Source organism: Neltuma alba, unplaced genomic scaffold (genome assembly GCF_004799145.2).
Source record: "Neltuma alba isolate B1F8T4 unplaced genomic scaffold, ASM479914v2 tig00011820_pilon, whole genome shotgun sequence".
Classification (NCBI taxonomy): Eukaryota; Viridiplantae; Streptophyta; class Magnoliopsida; order Fabales; family Fabaceae; genus Neltuma; species Neltuma alba.
The window spans coordinates 227216-249077 of NW_021636434.1; the positions used below are offsets into that span (position 1 = coordinate 227216).

A 21862-nucleotide genomic window follows, 5' to 3' on the forward strand; every position below is an offset into this window, starting at 1 on the left:
CTGAAAGTAGTATATGTTATTGCTTTGTAAGATCACTGAAGGAAAGTTGGTCATAAATTTGGAGAGTTTGCTTCTACACGGAATGAAGCGAAGACTTTCAAGAACAAATATTATTCTCAATAGAATCAACTCTTCTTATGTTACAAGTAACATACCTTGAATTACATGTAAAAGAATTTAGGCAAAAAAAAAAAAGGAATTGCATGTAAAAGAAGACATACACAAATGGTTGAAGAAGAATTAGTCTGCCGAAAATGGGCTGTAATTGTTCAAGCATTCGAGTCCTTAAAATACTTTTAAGCAGTAAATTTTGTAACAAGAACATTTTCAACAAATTTCGCAAAATGTAATCTTTAAAATATTAAAATAATGCATAGTCATTTGGATAGATTACAATCTATATATCATTCAAGAAATAAAATAAAATCTATGCAAGTTTTAATTTAATCGTGAAGTGTACTTCTATCGATTCTATTTATAAGTTTTAAAATTGAGAAGGAGTATGATCCATTTTATAAACTTTAATTTAGTGTTTGTCTTAACATTTAATTTTTGTTAATTTTATCCTTAATTATTTTTCTCTCTCTTTGGTCGTAATCTCTTTTATCATTTTTTTCACACATTCTATTTCATACCTTTTTTCATTTATTACAACATGTTTAGAAACAAAAATATATTTTTAATATATTAATTATTTTTAATTATTTTTAATTAATTATTTATTATTCATAAATTAGTTATTTAAAATTTATAATAAAAAAGAGGGAGTATCTTTTTAGTTTTTAGTCATTTAATTGAATTGTAACGCTTGTTCTATTAATGAGATGCTATATTTTAAATGATAATAGAAATGATCTTTCATCCACTTATTTTTATATTTTAAATTAAAATGAATATATCATTACTCATGAATATTTTGTCAGAATTAAATTATAAATTCAATATCTATGAATTTTGTGTTCGGAAAAAAATCAATATTTGCTTATTAATGTCCTAAATTAAAATTTTATATGAAGTTAGACAATTAAGCTGTACTTTTCACTGTAGTAAATGATGCATCACTATTATTGCTTCGGTTTCTTTCTTTTGTTTTTTCTTTTTTTTTTTTGGGGCCAAAATTGCCTTGGTAAAATCACTTGTCGCTAAAACCACAAAGCCTTGGAAATGGAAAAATTTTCAAACTTGCGAATTAAACCCCTCCTTTCTCTTTTACTTTCCACTTCCCCCAGGCAAGAAAAGAAGCAAGGCCGGAGGAGATAAAGACTCGTCTCCTTACAACACAAGAACTGTTTCACCAACAAATCTGATCTCCGATCGATCTCTCTTTCGGATCCCTTGCAAGCTATTCAGAGACGACAAGATGAGCCAGAAGCCTCTGATCTATGCCTTCGTTTCTCGAGGAACTCTGATTCTTGCCGAATACACCGAATTCAGTGGCAACTTCAATTCCATCGCCTTTCAGTGCCTCCAGAAGCTTCCAGCTACCAACAACAAGTTCACTTACAACTGTGATGGTCACACCTTCAACTACCTCGTTGATAATGGCCACAGTAGGTCTTCCTTCCTTAATTTCATTTCTACTCTTCTGACTAGATTTGGTTTGATGTGCGATGTGAATGTAATTTATCCCTATTTAGAGAGGATTGTGTAGATAGATATGATAGTTTCTGAATATAGGGTTCTCAGACGAAAAGTTCAAGTGCGATTAGGTGGTTTGCGAAATCTCCTTTTGCTAATTCTTCACAGATAACTTCGTCATAGTGATATATTGGTTTTATGTTTATTTTCTTTGCGCCCGATGGTTTCTGTTTTCCTTGATTCAAAACACATCAGGTTGAGCTGTAATATGTTGATAGTTTCCAAGTGTCCTGCTCTTAGCGTGCTTTTTAATATCTCCATGCTAAAAATAGATAATCTTAAAATACATTAGATCACGCCACGCCATGTGTATTGGAGCCCACATTTTCCGAGATTAGGAGTTAAAGAGTGAATAATTTAAGGATGCTGTTAACTCTCAAAGGTACCTCTCTCGGATCCTCGAGTTATTCAAACCAACTACCTTGCTTGATGGTGGCTTGGTTTATTTTAGATATTCTAGTTCCTCTTTTAGCGCTGGCAATGTTGAAACGGCGAGAAAGAGAGATCAATCGTCCATCTCAGTTGTTGCCCATAGATACTTCCATTCTTCAAGTCATGCTATGTCTTGTTTTGAGAAATAATTCATAGGTCTAAATATAAAACAGATGGTAGTAAAACAAAAGAACTAGAACAAGGTTTTCAGATATGGAATCTGAAACCTATAGTTAAGTTATATTCCATACTAGTGATCATCAAATGTCTCTCCATCAAAGAGACGCCTTGTAACCCAATCAACAAAACATATTTAGAGAAAAAGGGAGTTGGAGCTTTTGCTCTTGTGGACATGAAATGTGACACAAAGGGTCTTCACGTGCAATGCTTTGGCTGATCATAATTGCGTAAATCCATTTATCGTCTTTTTTGTGGACTTATTGGCCATAAACAAGAGGAAAATCCTGTTGGTATTGAAATTGCTTTTACATCTCACTGGATTGTATACTCTAATTTCTTTTTAAAAAAATGCTGCTTTCAAATTCCTCCAATGATAGGCTAGCCAGAATTAAAGGAGAAGAACTATGTTTGGAATCCTCAGAATGCTTTATTTATTATTATTTTTCACACTATATAATGATTATGCATGTTTGTCTTTTTTCAATCTTTTAACATTTACAAATTCGCTTAATTTGATGATATATGTATTGCTGGGAGGACAAAAGTCGTATTCTGGCGTTGTTGGACATAGATGGCATGAACTAATGCCTGTTTTAGGGAAGGAAAGAAAGAAAAACAATATTAGGGTTTATATCTGGGTTGTAAGATTTGAAACTGAGTCAACTTTTCATGATAATTCACAGTTTTAACCAATATGTATAGAAGAAGGAAAGAAACAGAAACAATATTGGGCTTTCTGGCCCAAAAAAAAACACAATATTGGGATTTATATCTGGGTTGTAAGATTTGAAACTGAGTCAACGTTTCACGATAATTCACAGTTTTAACCAATAAAGTTTGAAAACCACTGTGCTTGGATGAGCCTCTCATGATTGGTCAAATGTGATAGGAATCCCTGCCTATAGGGTGGTCAATAAATAAGCCATTAGACCAATACATTCTTCTTAAGTTTATGCTTTAACTCAGGCTGGGTTGAGATTGTTCTTGAAAGAAACTCATCTTTGCAATCATAATGCCAACTGTGCATGCAATTTTGTTAGAGGCTATTGTAAATCTTGAAGGTCGTTATTCTGCTGACAGATGACTGACATTTGGAATGTTGTAGCATATTGTGTTGTTGCAGATGAGTCGATTGGAAGACAGGTACCCATGGCTTTTCTCGAGCGTGTCAAGGATGATTTTGTGGCCAAATATGGTGGTGGAAAAGCTGCTACTGCTACTGCCAACAGCCTTAACAAGGAGTTTGGGTATTTTGCTTTTGTTTAAAATTAATAAATTAAATGTTGGAGGACTTTTCCTGTGTATGCGCTGGTATAAGAGGGTCTTTAATGCAGGCCAAAATTGAAGGAACATATGCAGTACTGTGTTGAGCACCCTGAAGAGATAAGCAAGCTTGCAAAGGTGAAAGCTCAGGTTTCAGAAGTTAAAGGTGTCATGATGGAGAATATTGAAAAGGTAGAAATTTAGTAGTTAGCAGCATTGCTTTTAGGGTATAATACAAAGATTCTGCATTATGTTGGAACATACGAATTTGTTCAATTATTTATGAACAATAATGACTATAGAATACAGAGAGTGACGCATCAGAGCTACATGCGCATAAACCTCATAGCTAAGATGAATACGTTAATCTTGGCTAGCATTTTATAAAATCAACCACAAATCTGCTAAAACTATTTTAATTCGTTTTATCATTTTTGGGTTTGGTTCAGTGGTTGGTCAGCAAAAAATTCCAACTCCGCTCACCAACTAGTATAACTTTGGACATTTTAGATGCAAATCGATTACTTCTTTGTTTGTGAAACTGCCTGTTATTATGCACCATCTAACGTGCCTTTTCCTTTGAAGTCTGATCCAATCCCATGCCTCTCTTGATATCATTCCGTCACCTAAGTTTAGTTCCGGAATGATCACTGAATCAGTCCTTACCCCTAAGGCCCAAATACTCCCACATGAAGCCACTTTGTGTGATAGATCTTAAATGCAAGGCCACTCACCATCTCATCTAAATTGGGGCTTCATTTTTCGAGGTTGACAGATCCTGCTCTTCTCTTCTTATAGGTAAACAATTGACATGTTCAGTTACGAGTGTCAAAATTGACTAAACTTAACTGGTGGACCATGAACAGTGGAACTACCCAAATGAGGTTGAATTACAACTTTGATTTCAAATTTTCTGGGATACAACTTGAAAGAAAAAGGATTCTGTGGCATAGCTTGAAGTAGCTTGACAGCCTAATTTGAGAAAGAAAAGTGAGGGAGAGTGTAGAGAAATAATTTAGAACTTAGATGTCCTCAATTGTCATTTTGTCAGAGCTTCAGTGATTGAGGCCAATACCATAAATGTTAATTTGAGTATTATTGTAATGCTTCTTTGAACTTCTTTTATTCTAGTTGCATAAATGGTACTTTCAAGTCCACGTATTTTTATTTTAGTTACATAAATGTGAACTTTTTGCTGTTTCTTTATCCCAAAGTCCGCAGAGAAGAAGCAAAAATGTAGCTATACATTTCACATTCTTAAACTCAAGTGGATGAAGAAGTATTATGCATGCAAGGACATTTATTCATATTAAGTTGTGTTTATAATCTTATGTAGGTTCTGGATAGGGGGGAAAAGATAGAGCTTCTGGTAGACAAGACTGAGAATCTTCATCACCAGGTTAGTGTGTATTAGTGTGCTATGTGGATCTGCCTGTCTTTGAGTGCTTGAAGGTTTATTTATGTGCATTCTTTGGCGAATATGCGAGTATTCTGCTTTCTTGAATATTTCCGTTAGTTTCTACCGGTATAATGAAAATTGGATTGAACTGACGAAGCCGTAAACTGTTGTTTGAACCATTCCAGAATTTTACAAGATTGGTCAAAAAAGAGGACAAGTTAAGCCAGTCAAAAATGGGGAAAAAATAAAGAAAACCAGCCAAGTTATTGGTTTGACTTAGTTCGAACCCTTGTTTTGTTTTTAGCTCTTGGCACAAAATAGTATACTTTCCGGATAAGCTTTTCTTCCTATAGTTAACTGGTATGCTAGCATTATTATTTCATATAATTACTATCTCCATTCCTTAATACAAGACCTAATTGATTAATTTGGGTAAATTAAGGAAATTAGTTAAATTAATTATTTATAGTAAACAGATGTTTTTCCTAAAATACCCTTATTAATCATAGGTGTTTGAATTATTCATTGATAGTAATTTCTTAACATATGCAACTACTATAGGGATTACTTGAGGGCAAAGTAGATAAATATTTGAGACAAAGTGGGTTGAAATTTTATATTTAGAACTATGTCAAACTAGCTTTTATATTAAGGATCCGGAGGTAATATTAGTAATTAGGGACTTAATAATCTGACAATGGATTTAGTTTTCTATCTTAAGTTTGATATGTGATTATGAATGAATATTAACTTATTTACATTTGGATGCTAACTTGTGAATTTTGTTTAACTAATAGCTTTTAATTTTTTCCTACATAGTTTTTTAATGTCCAGTGCAGATTTTAAAACATTGGTTCCTGCTGAATCTCTGGTACTGGTTTGATGCTCAAGGATTAAAGTTGAACAGTAAAACAGTCCTGCTATTTAATGTCCCACTGAATCTTGCAACTAGAAAACCTAATCACATTACACAAATCTACAACTAAGAAGATATTTAACACTATTTATCACTTAGGCAACATAAATTTACAAGTGAAACAATAGCCATTTATCATTAGGAGTCGTTAGGAATCAAAGATCTGTGAATGTGGTCCTCAAGCGTAATTCTTCCAAAAGAAAATAGAATTAGAGTAGTATGCATCTAGATTCCAATTTTAACTGCTTGCCCCCTTGTCTTTTGATGCCAAAAACCAATTTCATTTCAGGCACAAGACTTCAGAAATTCAGGGACCAAAATCCGTCGGAAAATGTGGTTACAAAACATGAAGATCAAGCTGATTGTATTGGGAATTTTGATAGCACTCATTCTCATAATCGTCCTATCTGTCTGTCATGGGTTCAACTGTGGAAAATGAGCACCACTCTCCTTGAAACATTTTATATTGTTATCTGAAACGTTTTGTGATTATGTATGAGGCAAAATATCACTTCTTGTTATGACTGTTATGTAGTAAAGTTAGCTAGGCCCATATATCGGTTACTTCTTTGCAGTCCCTAGATCTCACAATATGATGGAATTCTCTGACGAATATTAAATTCTGTTAAAATCTACCTTCCATTCTCTATATTCTTGCATCTCCATTATCTGTTTCCTCCATTTGTTAGAAGGGAGATGGATCTAGAACCCTAGCCGAATATTAGCTTAAGATATGGGAAGACTGGCATTCTTAGTTAAACTTGGTTTAGTGGTTTGCCAAACATAAATAAATCAAGTAAATATTGAAAAAAAATGTATTTTGTGATGTGTGAATAATAAAATAGTTAGTTAAGGGGAAATCAGTAAAGAAGTAGCCGTTAGAGCAGTCGTTATTCTTAGTCATTCCTAATCTCTACATGTGTGGGGTAAGTGGTGATTGTAATTCCTTATGTTGATTCTCTCTTGATTTCTCTCAATCTCTCTCTCTCTCTCTGGTTCTTTCCTCTCTGAGTCTCTTCTCTCTCCATTTTTGTATTCCTTTTCTACAAACCTCCACCTAATGGGATAAGGCTTGTTGTTTGTTGTTTGTTTGTTTGTTTTCTACAAACCTCTACCAATTTGATAAGTTTATCGCTTCAACCTGCCATGATATATTGTCAATAAGGGCAACATCAAAGTCCATACTTGACTAGTGATCACGCGATTTCTCACATACCTATATGTAGTGTATCAAGATGTTTTTTTTTGGGGGTACAATATCAAGGTTTTAGGTTGAATTAAAGAAGCTAACCGTGTATCTTTTCTAGTTGCCAAAAATCATGTATCAAGGTTTTTAAGTTGAATTAAAGAAGCTAACCATGTATCTTTTCTAGTGACCAAAAATCCGAAAAAGCATGTATACCTTTCCATCCTAAATATAGGATCTAATTAAGAAGTAAATTTTGTACTAGATGTGAGGTCTAAATTCATTATGTCTCCCATATTTATTGTTTTTTCCCAAACTATCTCCAATAGTTTTTAGAAAAGGATATTTTAAAATATTATAGAGTGAACAGGAAAATAATATTAGGTTTATCAGGTGTTCTGTTCAGAAAGTTGCCCATGAAATCATATAGTTTTTTCAATTGTCGGTTGAGGTTTTCTCATAGGGAGTCAAAATGAAATTAATTACCTTTCTTCTTGTTGGTTGAGTTAATTATTCGTGTGCAGAGTAAAATTGTTCATGCTTGATCCCAGAGGCCTTTTTTTCTCCAGATACACAGGCAAACTTTTGTTTTTGGCACATAATACATAGGCAAGCTAAAGCTTGAGAAAGAGTCTTCTTATTCAGCCCATGTTTTAGAAGTTTGGGTCCAGTTTTTAGACCCATTTCGCAATGAGGTTAAAATCAAATGCGGCTCATATTACTTGGAGTTACGGCCCTTACTTCTCTAATTAATTGGAAAAATGAAGGAAAAAAATTCAAGGGAAAATGATAGACAAAGACCATAAAAATTAGAAAATCTCAGATCAAGATTCGTTATAATACTTTAGCAGATTTTTTTTTTTTTACAACAATTGACTTATAAATAATAACATATTTTTATGAGAATTCTTAATTTAAGATTTTGTAATCTCTATGATTTTTCCTGTCATTTTAGCAAAATTCAATAATTTATTTTTTAGAAAGTACTCCCTCCGTTCCTTATTATAAGAGACATTTGATGCTTATGGGATGTTCCTATATATAAGAGACACTTACAAGTTGTCTCTACTTTTTTGTGTTGATTTACTATTTTACCCATATTTATTATCTCCAACTCACACTCCCTCTCCCTCTCACTTCTCTTTCTTTTAATAATTTAATTGTTCTCTCTCATGCTTTCTCTCCTTATTAATGAGGGCATTTTTGGAAAAAAAATTATACTTTTTACACATTAATTGTTCTTAACTAATTTTAACTGTTTTTTTGATCAACGTACTTTGGTTATTTGTCTCTTATAATAAGGAACGGAGGGAGTATATTAATTAAAATTATAAAAAAGAGTATCTTAATTAATATAAATGATGTTATAAAATATCCAGCACCTCGCATCTATTCAATTATAACTTACAAGACATCGGCCATTCCAATTCAGCCATTCAGAATTAAAATGTTTTACTAGTTTAGACAGAGAACTTTGCCTGTCTTCCCTTTAAAAAAAAAAAAAACGAAGAGCTTTCTCTTGAATATACTATTTCCAGTCCTAATTATAATACCTCGTTTGTAGTACAAACGAGGTCTTATAATTAGAACTGTGGGTAGAATTAATTTTTGAGACCAGTCATGCATATATAAATCCATTTTGTATTGTGTCTGTGAACTTGCTTTAAGCTAAAATCATTGTGCCATGACATATACATGGTTGGAAATGCTATTAAAAATTAAAGCTTCAGTGCCATGACACGGGCGGGGTATTCTAGTTTATGAGATTTTGAGGGTTTAATTGGTGGAAGTGTGAGATTGAATTAGCAACATGACTCTTGCATTTCCCAAGGGGTGTTTAACTGTGACGGCTTTCAACCACAATATTTCATATTTTTTCATGGCTCAAATGTTACTGATTTTGAATTCTATTCTGTTATTAATTTCATTGATCAATTTAAAACTCTTTAAATATTGGTGCAATTTGATGGTGCTATACTATTATACTCACTATATATAAATATATTCTCCAATTATATATATAAGATATTTTAAACATTTTTCACGCAGATTAAAAAAAATTGTTCAATTACTTTATTTGTTTGAAAATATCCTAGTATTCTAATTATGCCCCCCAATGGTTAAAAAAGAGACCTTATAATACCCCCTAAAGTTATAAAAAAAAAAGCTAGAAAAAGAATAAGGTTAAGAATCAGACCTCATTTAATGTTTTAACTAATAACTTTTTAATTTGGATCAATTTTTGTTTTTAGAAGACAATTTATATAAACAACTTGAGAACGCATACCACAAAAAACTCTTACTTCTCTGGTCTTATTTATAAATCACTTCCAACATGTTTTACATAGACTAAGAACAACCTTCAACTTCATTAACTCTCATTTAAAATTCAATAACTTTTTACTTTTATTTCTATTTAATATACACTATACCTCATGTAAACAAAGTCAAAACAATAATAAATGAAGGTTAAAATTGTACATATGTACAAAAAATTTCTCTCAATGCTTATAAATAGGATCAAAATATATTTTTTTCTCTGTCCTATAAATAGGACCAAAAGAGTACTTTAATTTGACTTCTGCGAATTTATAGCATTAATTAATTACACACAAGTAAATGTTTTTTTTAAATTACCACAACTTTTGGGAAATGGAAAGTTAATCGTCTCCCCATCTCTAATAAGGTAGTCGATTATCAAAACACTTTTGAGTCTGATATAGAATCTCACTCTAGCATGGTAATAGCTTGTCATTTGGGCACAACGTTCTAGTTTTTTTTTTTGCCAAAATCTCTACTCTGGTACCAAAATAAAAGCTCATTTTAGGGTCTCTTACTAGAACTGTTTAGTTAATTATGAACCAGTAACCAACAAGTTAATAGATAAAAGAATTGAACTTTTTAAACTGATACTTACAAAAAGCCGGACGATGTCCAAAACTAATTGTCAATTGACTTATATCATACATAAATTAATTCAAATATATATTTCATTGGAAAAAATACTTTACATGTTTATAACTGGTTCCTTGTAATAAATTATATGGTGGCCTAGGAATGCCATGCAATTTTCACAGAGATTAAGAACAATTCAAACTTATTATGAACGGTTAAGCCATTATAACTTTTATATTATATGTAATAATTTTTCACTGATGTTATTGATTAATCTATTTAATAATGGAAAGTGAGAGATTGGTTAGTGACTGGATTTTAATACAAAAGTTTCTCAAGCGATTAAATTTATCTATTTTTTCAAATCATCAAACTTTAATTCATCTTTTTTTTTTATTTTGAAAAAATACTGACATTTTGAAATTATAAATATCATGGGATTCATTATTTTTAGCTATAGAAGAGCTTTTATACTATTATACTATAAAAGTTATAAAGTCATCAATAATACCAACCCATCGTTACTTGGTGAACTTCTGAAGTTATCCAAAAGCTTACAAGAGGAAGAGACGTACAAGTCTGTGAAGGTTCCGATAATTTGAAATGGTCTGAAGTCGAGATTTTTACTTCCACATGCATCCACCTTTTCTGAATATTTTAATTTATTCACGTTTTATATATTCAGTTTTAAATATCCTTTGGACAGCTTATATATATTAATAATTTTATTATTTTCTATTTTTGTGGCTACGTAACGGTTTTATAACTCACCACTCCTCAACTAATCCAATATATATTATCATGTCAAAGAAAGGCATGGATTTGAATTTTCTTAAATCAGTAAAAACAATTAGAAAATTATTAGATGCTGACCTATATTATTATTTTAATTTATTCATTTGTCCACCGTCACGGATAATAAATCAAAATGATTTTTGAGAAAGTCAAGATGTTGTGTTCATCTTTTATATAATTAGAGGCTGGCAGCTTCACGAGTCATGTAAGGCCAAAGAAGAAAAAACTGAAGATGGTTATAAGCACAAGAGGTTAGATGGGATAATACTCTTATCTAATCCTATACTTACACATGTATTAACTACATATATTAATCAATTAATGGATTACAAAATTCAAAAAGAAAAAGAAAAAGAAAAAAAATTGAAGAGCAACGATCAAATCGGGCGGCAGTTTTAAACAATTAATTATTCAAAGCACATTGGATCAGCAGATTCATATATTTTAATTGTAGTTGTCTTTTCACTGATCAACGTTTCACCTAACATTATGAATGGCAGAATTCTGGGTTTTGATGATCTTAATGCATGATTTGATTTGATTCCTTTCTTCTAAGTTAGGTTATATAAATATAAAAATATATGTATATAAATGTGTGAGTATGTATATAAGATCTTTTTAGTTAATTATTTAATTACGTATGATAATTACAATAAAATAGGTCGACAAGTTGTGAGGAAGCATGGTGGCGGTGCAGTTATTGAAAATGATTAATTAATGTATTAATTATTGCCTCCCAATGCATTATCTTTAATTTGTTCCTAAATTACAGTGTTAATTATCCTGTTAATTATTTAATCTGACATGACAGGCCCAATTGCAACTTTTTTTCAATTAAAATATTTGAATATTTTTAATTAATTATTTAGGTGAATATAAATATACATACATATATATATAGAGAGAGAGAGAGAGCAGGCCAAAAGTAATCAAACGTGCATGTTGGGTAAAAAGCAGTAATAGTAGTAAGTAATAATAAATATATGGATTTTTGTCACCTGAAAGCAGCTTTATTATATATATGAATGTAGGACCAAATCAAAAATATGATTAATTAAATATATATGAACCCTCCATCTCTTTTATGTGTTGGATGATTATCTCTTTCGGCTTAAATTCTCTGTTGAAGAATTGTCATCATTAGCTGTTTCTTGTACTGTAATTAATAATTATTAATAATAAAATTTTAGATAAACTTGGTCTGTAATTGACCCCAAAAAAAAAACTTGGTCTGCAAGAATCATGATCTTCTAAAGGCCAAAGGGGTTATAAATAATTTCTTAAGTTTTGCATTAAAAACATATTATTAATTTGTAGCAATATTATTCAGCTTTGAAGATTCCTTAGTACTCAAAACAGATGACACGCATAATTATGCCTTGTCATTTTGCCTCACAACAAACCAATCATACTATTTTTATTTATTTTATAAATATAATAACCTTTACCTCGTAATGAAAGTTATATTATTTGAAGAGTTTCTTCCTCCATTAAATAATATTCTAGTCTAAATACTTAAAATATCCATTAAAATTAAACAGCAGGCAAAAATTAAGATGTTTTTGGCTTAATTTTCCCCCTTGTTTAGTAATCAAATATATAATATTGGGCGTATTTCCCTTCATTTATTATCAAATGCTCAACTTTATATTTTTCGCTCGATCTGATTTTTTTTAATTATTTAACTAAAACTCTTAAAACGCCTCTAGTTAATAACAGAAAGACTAAACTTCATAAATGATCAAAATGTCTACTGATTTCAAATTAATTAACATATCATGGTCTCTAGAGTCACGTACATGCATATGAATAATATACTACCATATGATATTGTCAATTTGTCACCTGATGATTAAATAAAACAGTAGCCTCAAATTAATTAATTGCATTATTGTTACATTACTTACATAAGTGAAACGTATTAATATTAAACTTCTGATAACGCATGCATGCCATGTGGTGGCTCTTACCACGCTGATTATGCGATTAAACAAATAATTAAAGCCCTCGATTGAGAGATTATGTTAATATATGTAATTAAGAATTAAGAAGTAGACGTATACAATAAGTTGGGAGTGAGCTAATCAAACCTTTAAAAAAAAAATTAAACCCATTTAAGGGTGGTGGAGTTTTAATTTAAATTAATATTATGGGATTCCACCATTTGTCAAACACTCGTGCATTATTAAATCATGCTAAGCTTTATTGCATTGATTGAATTGTTTATGATCATAAGATTAAGTATTTAAAGATAATGACAAAGAAAATATATATATAATTTGTCTGTAAAATAGATAAATAAAAGAAGACAAAGAATCAATCAGCCATCTACGTCACGATAAGAGATTGATGTTTAAAGATACTGGTTGGCTCATACACAACCTCTATCGTGTGGGCCTCCATAATTAATGGTTTTGATAAAGTACTACGTGACTCATGACAACACTAAAGAGATTTTCATTATTTATTATTATCATTAATTAATTATATAATTCATTCAATTTATATTATACAGACTTAATTAATTTCGAGTCATTCGTTCCGTTGGTGGCTATCCGCCAGCAGCCTCCGTTAGAGAAATTCTAAGAAAATGACGCAACCCAATCTCCATTTCTCCATCAGTTTGGTTTCTCATTTATTGCGCTGTTAATTATTAATTAACTAACTATTTTGCCATGCATAATCAAATCTGGCTCCATTAATGTCAATGGGGAATTAATTAGTCATCCTCAATTATACATTTTCATATTAATAAGTGCGCTAGTCATGATGTATAGATGATGATACTACCTCCGGTCCTTAATATAAGACCCCATTTGACTTTTTGTTTGGTCCTAATTATAAGACCCCAATTCATTTTTTCTCTTATATTTATTTATTTTTTCCAAGATAGTCCTTCTAATAATGATAGTTCTAACCAATACACTTAATTAGCAAGGATATTTTAGGAATGACAACACTTATTTATTACAAATAACTAACTTAACTTACTTTCTTAATCTCCTCAAATAAATCAACTGGGTCTTATAATTAGGACTGGAGGTAGTAAGAACAATGAATACATAATTAATCATGGGAGTTTAAATAATTAGAAGAGGGAAAAAAAGGTAAGTAAAGAAACAATGAATGTCATTGTCAATTTGTATATTGCGGAGTGGACGTTGGGGCTGATTTTGAAAGTGCAGCTAGACATACGCGTGAAGGACCAAACACCGATGAACTGTGCTTGAAATGAAAGAAAGTGACCAAACACGATTATTAGCAGTACATATAAATGTATAGATAATTAATAAAAATAAAATTTTCAAAGGTCTAATCATAATTTTGTTGTCGTGCCACTTTGTTGGAATTGATTTGTTTGACAAATACGGTAAGGGATTGTCGAGCTGCAAGAAACTTCTGGGTGGGCATAAAAGCAGCTCAGGTCAGGTTTACACACTACCTTCGTCATATTTATATCCCCATCATCATTATCGTTTCCGACTAAAGCTTTCAACAAGACATAGTCAAAATTAACGTGTGTGTGTGTGGGGAGAGAGAGAGAGAGAGAGAGAGAGTTTTAAGGGGCCCACACGATATGATAATTTAAGGAATAATAGTACCGATTAAAATGAAGATAACCCCTCTAGAGTCAGGGATGTGATCCTATACTTAATAATATCAGGGTGTCTGTCCCTCAAGTGAAAAAAAGTGAAGATAATTACTCTTATAATCTTATTTATAGCCCGCAGCAACTATTAAGTATGAATAAAATTGAAAAAGTTATTGACCTTCAGAATATGATTAACTAACAAGAATTATGATTTTTTTTAAATTATAACAAGACTTGTTGAAAATATTTTATAAATAGAATCAGGATGATCATGAAGATAATAAGAATACTTACAAAAATAATGAGATAATGAAAGGATGATGAGGAAGCAGGTTGGGAAATGGAAGCTATATGGGTAGACCCCACAAACATTGAAAGAGGAAGCTAGGTGGGTGTGAATTTTTGGGTAGGGACAAACAAAGTTGTCACATGGGGATAGTGTACAAATGTTTCAAGATGGTACATGAAAGCATTTTATGACAAAGTTGAAATTGAAACAGAATAACATTATTATATGTGTGCGTGTCTACTGGTTTTATCCTTCCATCCATCCATCCATCAACCTTTTCCTTCTTTTGTTCTTTTCCCTCTTTGTGGATTTTATCTTAATTGGTCCTCCACCACCACTTGGCTGTCTTCTTCATAATGATGCTTCTTCATCCGTCTACATGCACCTTCTCTAACCCTAAGACCCAACAAATTATTGCAGTGTTCACATTCCATCATCATCATTCACAATATGTATCTTTAATAATTCCCAATTCCAATAATAATAATAATCTGACCATTCAATGTTCCCAATATATATGCTCACTTATTCAAAATACTTTCTAAGTGATCTATCCATAGGGTACATTCAAGATCTAATTTAGTTTTAGAACATTATGAATTTAATTGTCTTATATGTGAACCGCACTTATATATATATAGAGTGGCTAATTAATTGCTCATTAATTTTTTTTTGGTTGCATGCATATATGCGCATAGAGAGGATAATACATCTACAAGGCCAGCTATATATGCACTATCTCCAAAATTAGGCCCTATCTAGTAGGCTAGGGAGTGTCTGGAGTAATTAAATAGACATAATTACTGGTACAGTGAATTAATGTGAATCCATTGAACTACCTTTGGGAAGATTCTAGCTAGCTTGTAACATAGTTAGTGGAACGAAATGACTAGGAAGGTTATATTATTAAATAATTATTATTATATATATATAGATATATATATAGATTCATGTATGCAGCACAAGCTAGCACACTGGTTTGTTTCTATGTGCACAATAATTGAATCACATGGTTATAAATTTGCCTTTTTCCTCTCAGCTTGTTTCTCTTCGTCCTTTCTGCTGGCTTTAGGACAAAACAAAATCAAGGCATAATTTAATGAAGTCCCATCATTAAATAATTGAGATCTAGATCTTTTCCCTGAAGCAACACAGCAAAACAAATACCAAACAAAGCATCTTCCTTGAACTAGATTTAACTAATATTAATTGTTTAATTTTTTTGTGCCCCAGTTACTTAGGTTTCTTTCTTCATACACTCGGGTAGCTTCGCATCATGCATTATTATATTGTGGAAAAAAAAACATACATGAGACTTTTCTTGGTGTCGTTATTTTATTAATTAATTGGTGTTATATTAAATAAATATTTAACTCTTTGGAGACAGGTTTGATATCATGTGAAAGCAATGAAGATTTGTGCACTGCACTTAATATAGAATTAACTTTAGCTCAAAGCAATCTATATAATATCCAAGGCTTATTATCAACGAATAAGACACAATGGGGTCAAATCACTTAATCTTGATCAGGTGTTGGGATTAAAAATAATCGGATGATCTGTTTCTTTCTTTTTAATTTCTATTAGGTCAATAATCACCCACGTTAAGAATCTGAAACTTTAAAAAATTTTAATTATTGTTGTGGGGCCCCCTTTGATATCTACTTTTGCGTTTTTTGCTATTAAAGCATGAGCACTTTATAATTAGTTTCCATTTAACTATAATTGAGACGCCCACTTGGAATGCTATATGCATAGGTCCAAATCTGCACCAACTAATCAAAGTAATCCACTTCCAAACCAATGTGGGTTTCACAGTATGTCGTCGTCAAGGAAAATTTTTAATTTCATTGGAGGTTAGGAGAGAGGGAAAAAATAATAATATCCTAGCTTTACTTAAAATTAAAGTATAGAATTAATTAGAAATAAATAAGTATTGATATTTAGTTTTTACATCGTACAGCATCGATTATTTTAATCATGGGTACGTAAATCTTGTCCTAACCAATTAATAAAAAGGAAAAACAACATATTAATTAATTAAAACTAATTCAAGATTAAATATACATATATAACCAAATTAAAAAAAAGGGAAATTTCCCCCACCTAATTGTCTTAATTGGATATCTGAATTTTCTACACGCGGTTCATAACTTTGACAAACTTTTTGAATCGTGGAAGGATCTTTTCAAACTGGGTTGGCATGGAAATTCAACCTTCTAAAGATATGAAAGATAAAAGCGAGACATCAATTAACGATGTCTATTATAATAATGCTGATTCTTGGAAAGCAATTATCATCAATAGGATGTTATTGGAAGCTACAAGGAAAGTGGGGGGACAATAATTTAATTAATTATCATATCAATTAAGCTGGCCAATTGGGAAAGTCGTGAGTGATATTTACACGTTAAATGGACATCGAAATCATAGTAGTCATCATCATCGATTTCCAAAACAAATGGCATTTTGTGTCAAAATTGTCCATATTTGCATAGTCCTAATTTCAAGCCCACATGTAACAACCAAATACAACCAAAACTGTCTCTGCAGTTACGTTTGGAGCCTTTCACCATAAAACGACAACCCTCGCACATCCATCGGTCCTCTCCACACACACACGTTTCTTCTTTTTATATGTGCGTGTCATCATTAGGGTTAGGGTTAGGGTTAGGGTTAGGGTTTCACTCACATCACTTTGTCCAACAAGGTTTGGTTTTTATAATGTTTCATACTATAATCCTAAGACCACGTTCTCTCTTTGTCTTGAAGAGCCGACCCAATGGCTTTTTCAAACAACAAATAGCTAGCTATCTAGCTAGAGATACGCATACACGTTTCAAGCTTAGAATTTCTTCTTCTTTTTAAATCTGCGGGCAAGATTGGAATTTGAATATCGAACTTATCTTCATCAGATTTCCAGGACATTGAGATTTGGCCCACACAAAGACACTCAAAAATAGAATATAGAATAACTTAGTAATAAGGACGCAGCATCCGCCAGAGGGAAGGCCGGGGGGAGAGAGAATTAAATAGAAGTCAATGTTTTGATAAAGGTCATTATCTATAGTATAACCTGCTTTTATCTAGATAGATGTGTACTTTCTTTTAAGTACAATGACTTTTTTATGCTTTTTTAATTAAAAAATAATAAAGGAAAAAGGAAAAAAGAAGAAGCGTTGGGGGTGCTTTCGTTGTTGTTGATGCATGATACCTTTGTTTTCTTCTAAGGTGGTTAAAGGTTAAGTATAGCTGGTTTTGAAGGTATCTATGATATGATGGCAGCAAGCAATAATAGAGGCAGAAAAAGGTTAAAGTTTATCTTGTTTTAGAACATGTATTTATTTAATTGAAGCATATTAATTAGAAAATGGAGTAGTGGGAAAAGGAAGAAAAGAAAAGAACAATAATGACGGAGAGGTGAACATATATATATATATATATATATATATATATATGGGAATCAATCTGTGTACATCAATTAATGTTCTTTATGCATATCTTTTTCGGGTGGCCGCTCCTTTTCTTTTCATCTAAATGGGCATACCTTGTGCTTGTGCGTGCTTCTCAGGGAATATTTAACACTTGAAAGAAATTTGAAAAAAGCTAATAAATCAAATCATATTGAATATATGTAGCTTATTAGCTTTGGGATGAGTCACATATATAGTGGGGCAGGTACGCTACCTTTATATTCAAGCTGGCTAAAGATGAAGAGGCACCTTACTAAAGGAAATCGATCACCTACTTTAGTAGTTGAAATTTTTGATGTCAAGTTAATGCCATGTGCATAAGGGAGGTATTATTCTCTCACAAATATATGCCCATTGGAAGTGACAATCCAAGCTAATTAAGGAAATGTCTGTGTGTGACAATATATATTATAAGCACAAACCTTAAAACAGAGTTCATCCTAGAATACTGGCCTATTGTGTAGGAGAGCTCCTTAAAGTAACGCTTTATAAACCATACTTAATTTGAAAGGCTTATTAACAATATATGTGTTTTCCCCACTTTTCAAGCTATAAATATATTAATTGTACTTAGAAAACCCTAAATTTTAAATTGGGTGGTGTATTTTTCTCACATGGATGAAAAATACGATCATGTTACAAATATGCAATTGAATGAATCCGCGAAAAGGATATATCGGTGAATATTAGAATTAAGATTAATTATGTAATCTCTTTAGTCTGTCAAGATGATTGATTATCCTTTTTTAATTATTCAATTAGCCACGGGGAAATCCTCCTTTGAATTGTGTGTTAATTAAGGAATTACTTTATCGTTACTCAACAATACGTATATACAAAACCTTAATTTTAACTTAAATGCCAAATTCGTTTAATTTGTACAATTATTCATATTTTTCCAAATGAAATTATAATACTTTGACTTGTGAATAAAATAGGAAGTTTGATTCATACTGGTTAGTTCTCTGACTTCTGAATGCATAATTAAGGTCATGGGACAAACATGAAGATCACAAAGCATAACATAAGAAGTTGAAATTATAGTGCTATATATATAGTAAAATTAAATTATTAAAGATGGCATCTTTGAAAATTAGGATTTGCTTGCTTGAATGGGGTGGAAACGGAATCAAAGGGAAAATAAACCCCCTCAACCCTGAAGGATCAGATTTTCTCGCCTGAAACTCCGCAAACAAATATGACCATGTTTTCTTTTCTCGTTTATTTTCTTTGATCAACCAAAATATTGACTAAATTAACACTGTGCAGTCAATGACGTGAAGTTAATGAACTATATAGCATTTTTCATGTCTATATTTGATATTTCACAAATCTTAAGTTAGTGCACGTGGTTGGCAAAAAAAATAATAATAATAATGCACGTATTGGAATATTAGGCCTTTGAAATTCCAAGCAATTGATATATACACCAAAATTTCAAAATTCTTTCCCTTTGAATCATATACGTACACCAGTTCGTTTGATTTGTGATAGGAAATAAATTTGGGTCTTTCACTAACTCTAGATATGATATAATATATACCAACTTTTTGGGAAAAAGGCCTCGAATTTTCAAATACTTGCCAATAAGAATTAAATTAATACGCAAAATTAGGTCTCTTGATAGGGTCTTTGTTAAGTTAAACAAATCCCCCTTGTTAATTCCAAAATCAAAATTAATCGTGCTCACTAAATCAGAATAACGAGCAAATTTAACCAAGTTACGGTTAATAATCCTCTTTTTGCCCCCTAAAATGTGTGTGTGTGTGTGTGTGTTTTCTTATTGTGGACCATATCATCAAAATATATGTGTAAGAGGTACATAAATATTTTCAATCGAGCTATGGAATAATATTAAGGAGAGTTACTATATATGAACAACTTTGCATGATATATATATATATATATATATGTATAAATATTATGAGATATCCCCTAAATCTTTTCGTTTACTATTAGATTAAATAATGGTTTGCTTGCATGCCATTTATATCTATATATATATATATATATATATATAAGAGTTTGGCAGGGAATGGTTTTGAAGTCAAGTTTCTTAAAGCTTGAAGCTCTCGAAAGTTAACCTAAAAAGCTCCAATCACAGAGAAAAATAATGGAGAAGACGGGGAAGGTATATAGTAAAGTGGCAAGTATATAATGCAACACTATATATGGCACTAAGCAGGAAGATGTGCTTTTTACTTTTCGTTTATATATATATAGATAGATTTTTAGGGCTTTGAAAAGTGAAATTATTCTATACTTCCTTTCGTTTTATTTATCACCCAAGTGATTCTGCACGACATGGTTTATGCCTTGCACATTTTCAGGTAAAAGCCAAACATGAGCATCTTGTATAATCAATTGCACTTTAACAATTTGATGTTATTTTAATCATAATTATATCAAAGCCTGTCTGCAACCAGGAAAAGTAATTTAAACTAAGAATATCTCCATAAATGGACGCACGTACTAATCGACCAGCCAATTAAGTTATCGTTTTGTTTTTTTTATAATAATGACCTAACTTTTTAATTAAGCACGAAGAATCATTAAAGTTGTGAGCATATGTAGAGAGAAGAACACACACACACACACACAAATAAAATAATTACTTTAATTATGATCATTGGTTAATTGTAATTAGTGGTTGCATGTGTTATGATGAGAACTTTAGGTATAGTGTGGGAATATCAATCGAACATGCATAGACATATATATAATTACATGTGACAAGTTTGTCACAGATCTTGTATATATATTAAACAGAAATCATTCACCATTTATTTAATTTGAGTTTTCTAAAAAAAATATGTGAGATACATATATAGATATATTGAAATAATATTGTTGTATACATGTGCATGTGATAAGATGGCATTTATTCTTATTTTGGAAAACTATATCTCTTAGATTCCCCATTTAATGTCTGACAACTTTGATCGACAAATCAATTATCATATTCATGGATAGTATCTAGACACAAAGTTTAGTGGCAAGCAGGGGCAGCTATATATACATAATATAATTATCCATGTATCTGCCTGGCACTATTTTCAAATATGATTTTAAATGAAATTATTTCGTTTCAATGGTTTCAATGGAGTAACATAAAGATCATGATAAAATCAATTTTTTTTTATAAGTAATGATCTAGTTTTAAATTTAATTTTAATTACTATGACTATCTCCATTGAATAATTGCCTAGAAATGAGAAATCTATTAGCCAAAACATTGCTCAAGAATTGTATCCATTTCCTTGAATATTATTAAGATTTTATTAATTACCAAAGGGTATGATATTTTTTTTAAAAAAATTATGATTTACTGATATTATATTCTTGATACATTAATTAACTAAATTTCATTTATGTTTATATGTATAATAAAAAAAGAGAATTATTGATGGGGTGTTGTCTAGTTGTCCACAGAATATGAAACATTGACTGAACCATGGAAAATGGGGAGAAATTGCATACTTTTATTGTTTTGAGGATTAAATTAAGCTGCGAAACTGTGCTCCGGATTTAATTAATTGAATAATAACTCCATTGTTGACTCGGATGCAGCGCATCCACATGCGCTGGATCTGCCACGCACCGGATAACTCTCCCTCCCTCCCTCTCTCCCACGCATCCTTATTTGTCCGTACACAGACCCAACAGTTAAGGAAGGAGACAAAGGTAGCGGAACAGGGAAACCGCTCCCCAACAAATCTGGGTCCCACCACTCCCATCCCTCGCGGGCCCCCCACTCCCTTCCGACGTGTCTGCCAAACCTCACGCCCCCTGCACGAGCATGCG

At 31.6% G+C, this 21862-nt stretch overlaps 1 protein-coding gene across 1 annotated transcript; it reads left to right on the forward strand.

The window, feature by feature from the left end:
• The first annotated feature begins 1222 nt into the window (after positions 1-1222).
• On the forward strand, positions 1223-6477 carry LOC114718198 (vesicle-associated membrane protein 721-like). Its single transcript, XM_028903453.1, has 5 exons — positions 1223-1550; positions 3356-3497; positions 3585-3705; positions 4850-4912; positions 6118-6477. The coding sequence occupies exons 1-5, from the start codon at positions 1361-1363 to the stop codon at positions 6265-6267; spliced, it is 666 nt and encodes a 221-aa protein (XP_028759286.1). The 5' UTR covers positions 1223-1360; the 3' UTR covers positions 6268-6477.
• The last annotated feature ends 15385 nt before the right edge of the window (positions 6478-21862 follow it).

Coding starts and splice junctions, on each gene's coding strand:
- LOC114718198 (XM_028903453.1), top strand. CDS start 1,361: ATGAGCCAGAAGCCTCTGATCTATGCCTTCGTTTCTCGAGGAACTCTG. Junction 3,498..3,584: donor AGCCTTAACAAGGAGTTTGG/GTATTTTGCTTT, acceptor TCTTTAATGCAG/GCCAAAATTGAAGGAACATA. Junction 4,913..6,117: donor CTGAGAATCTTCATCACCAG/GTTAGTGTGTAT, acceptor ATTTCATTTCAG/GCACAAGACTTCAGAAATTC.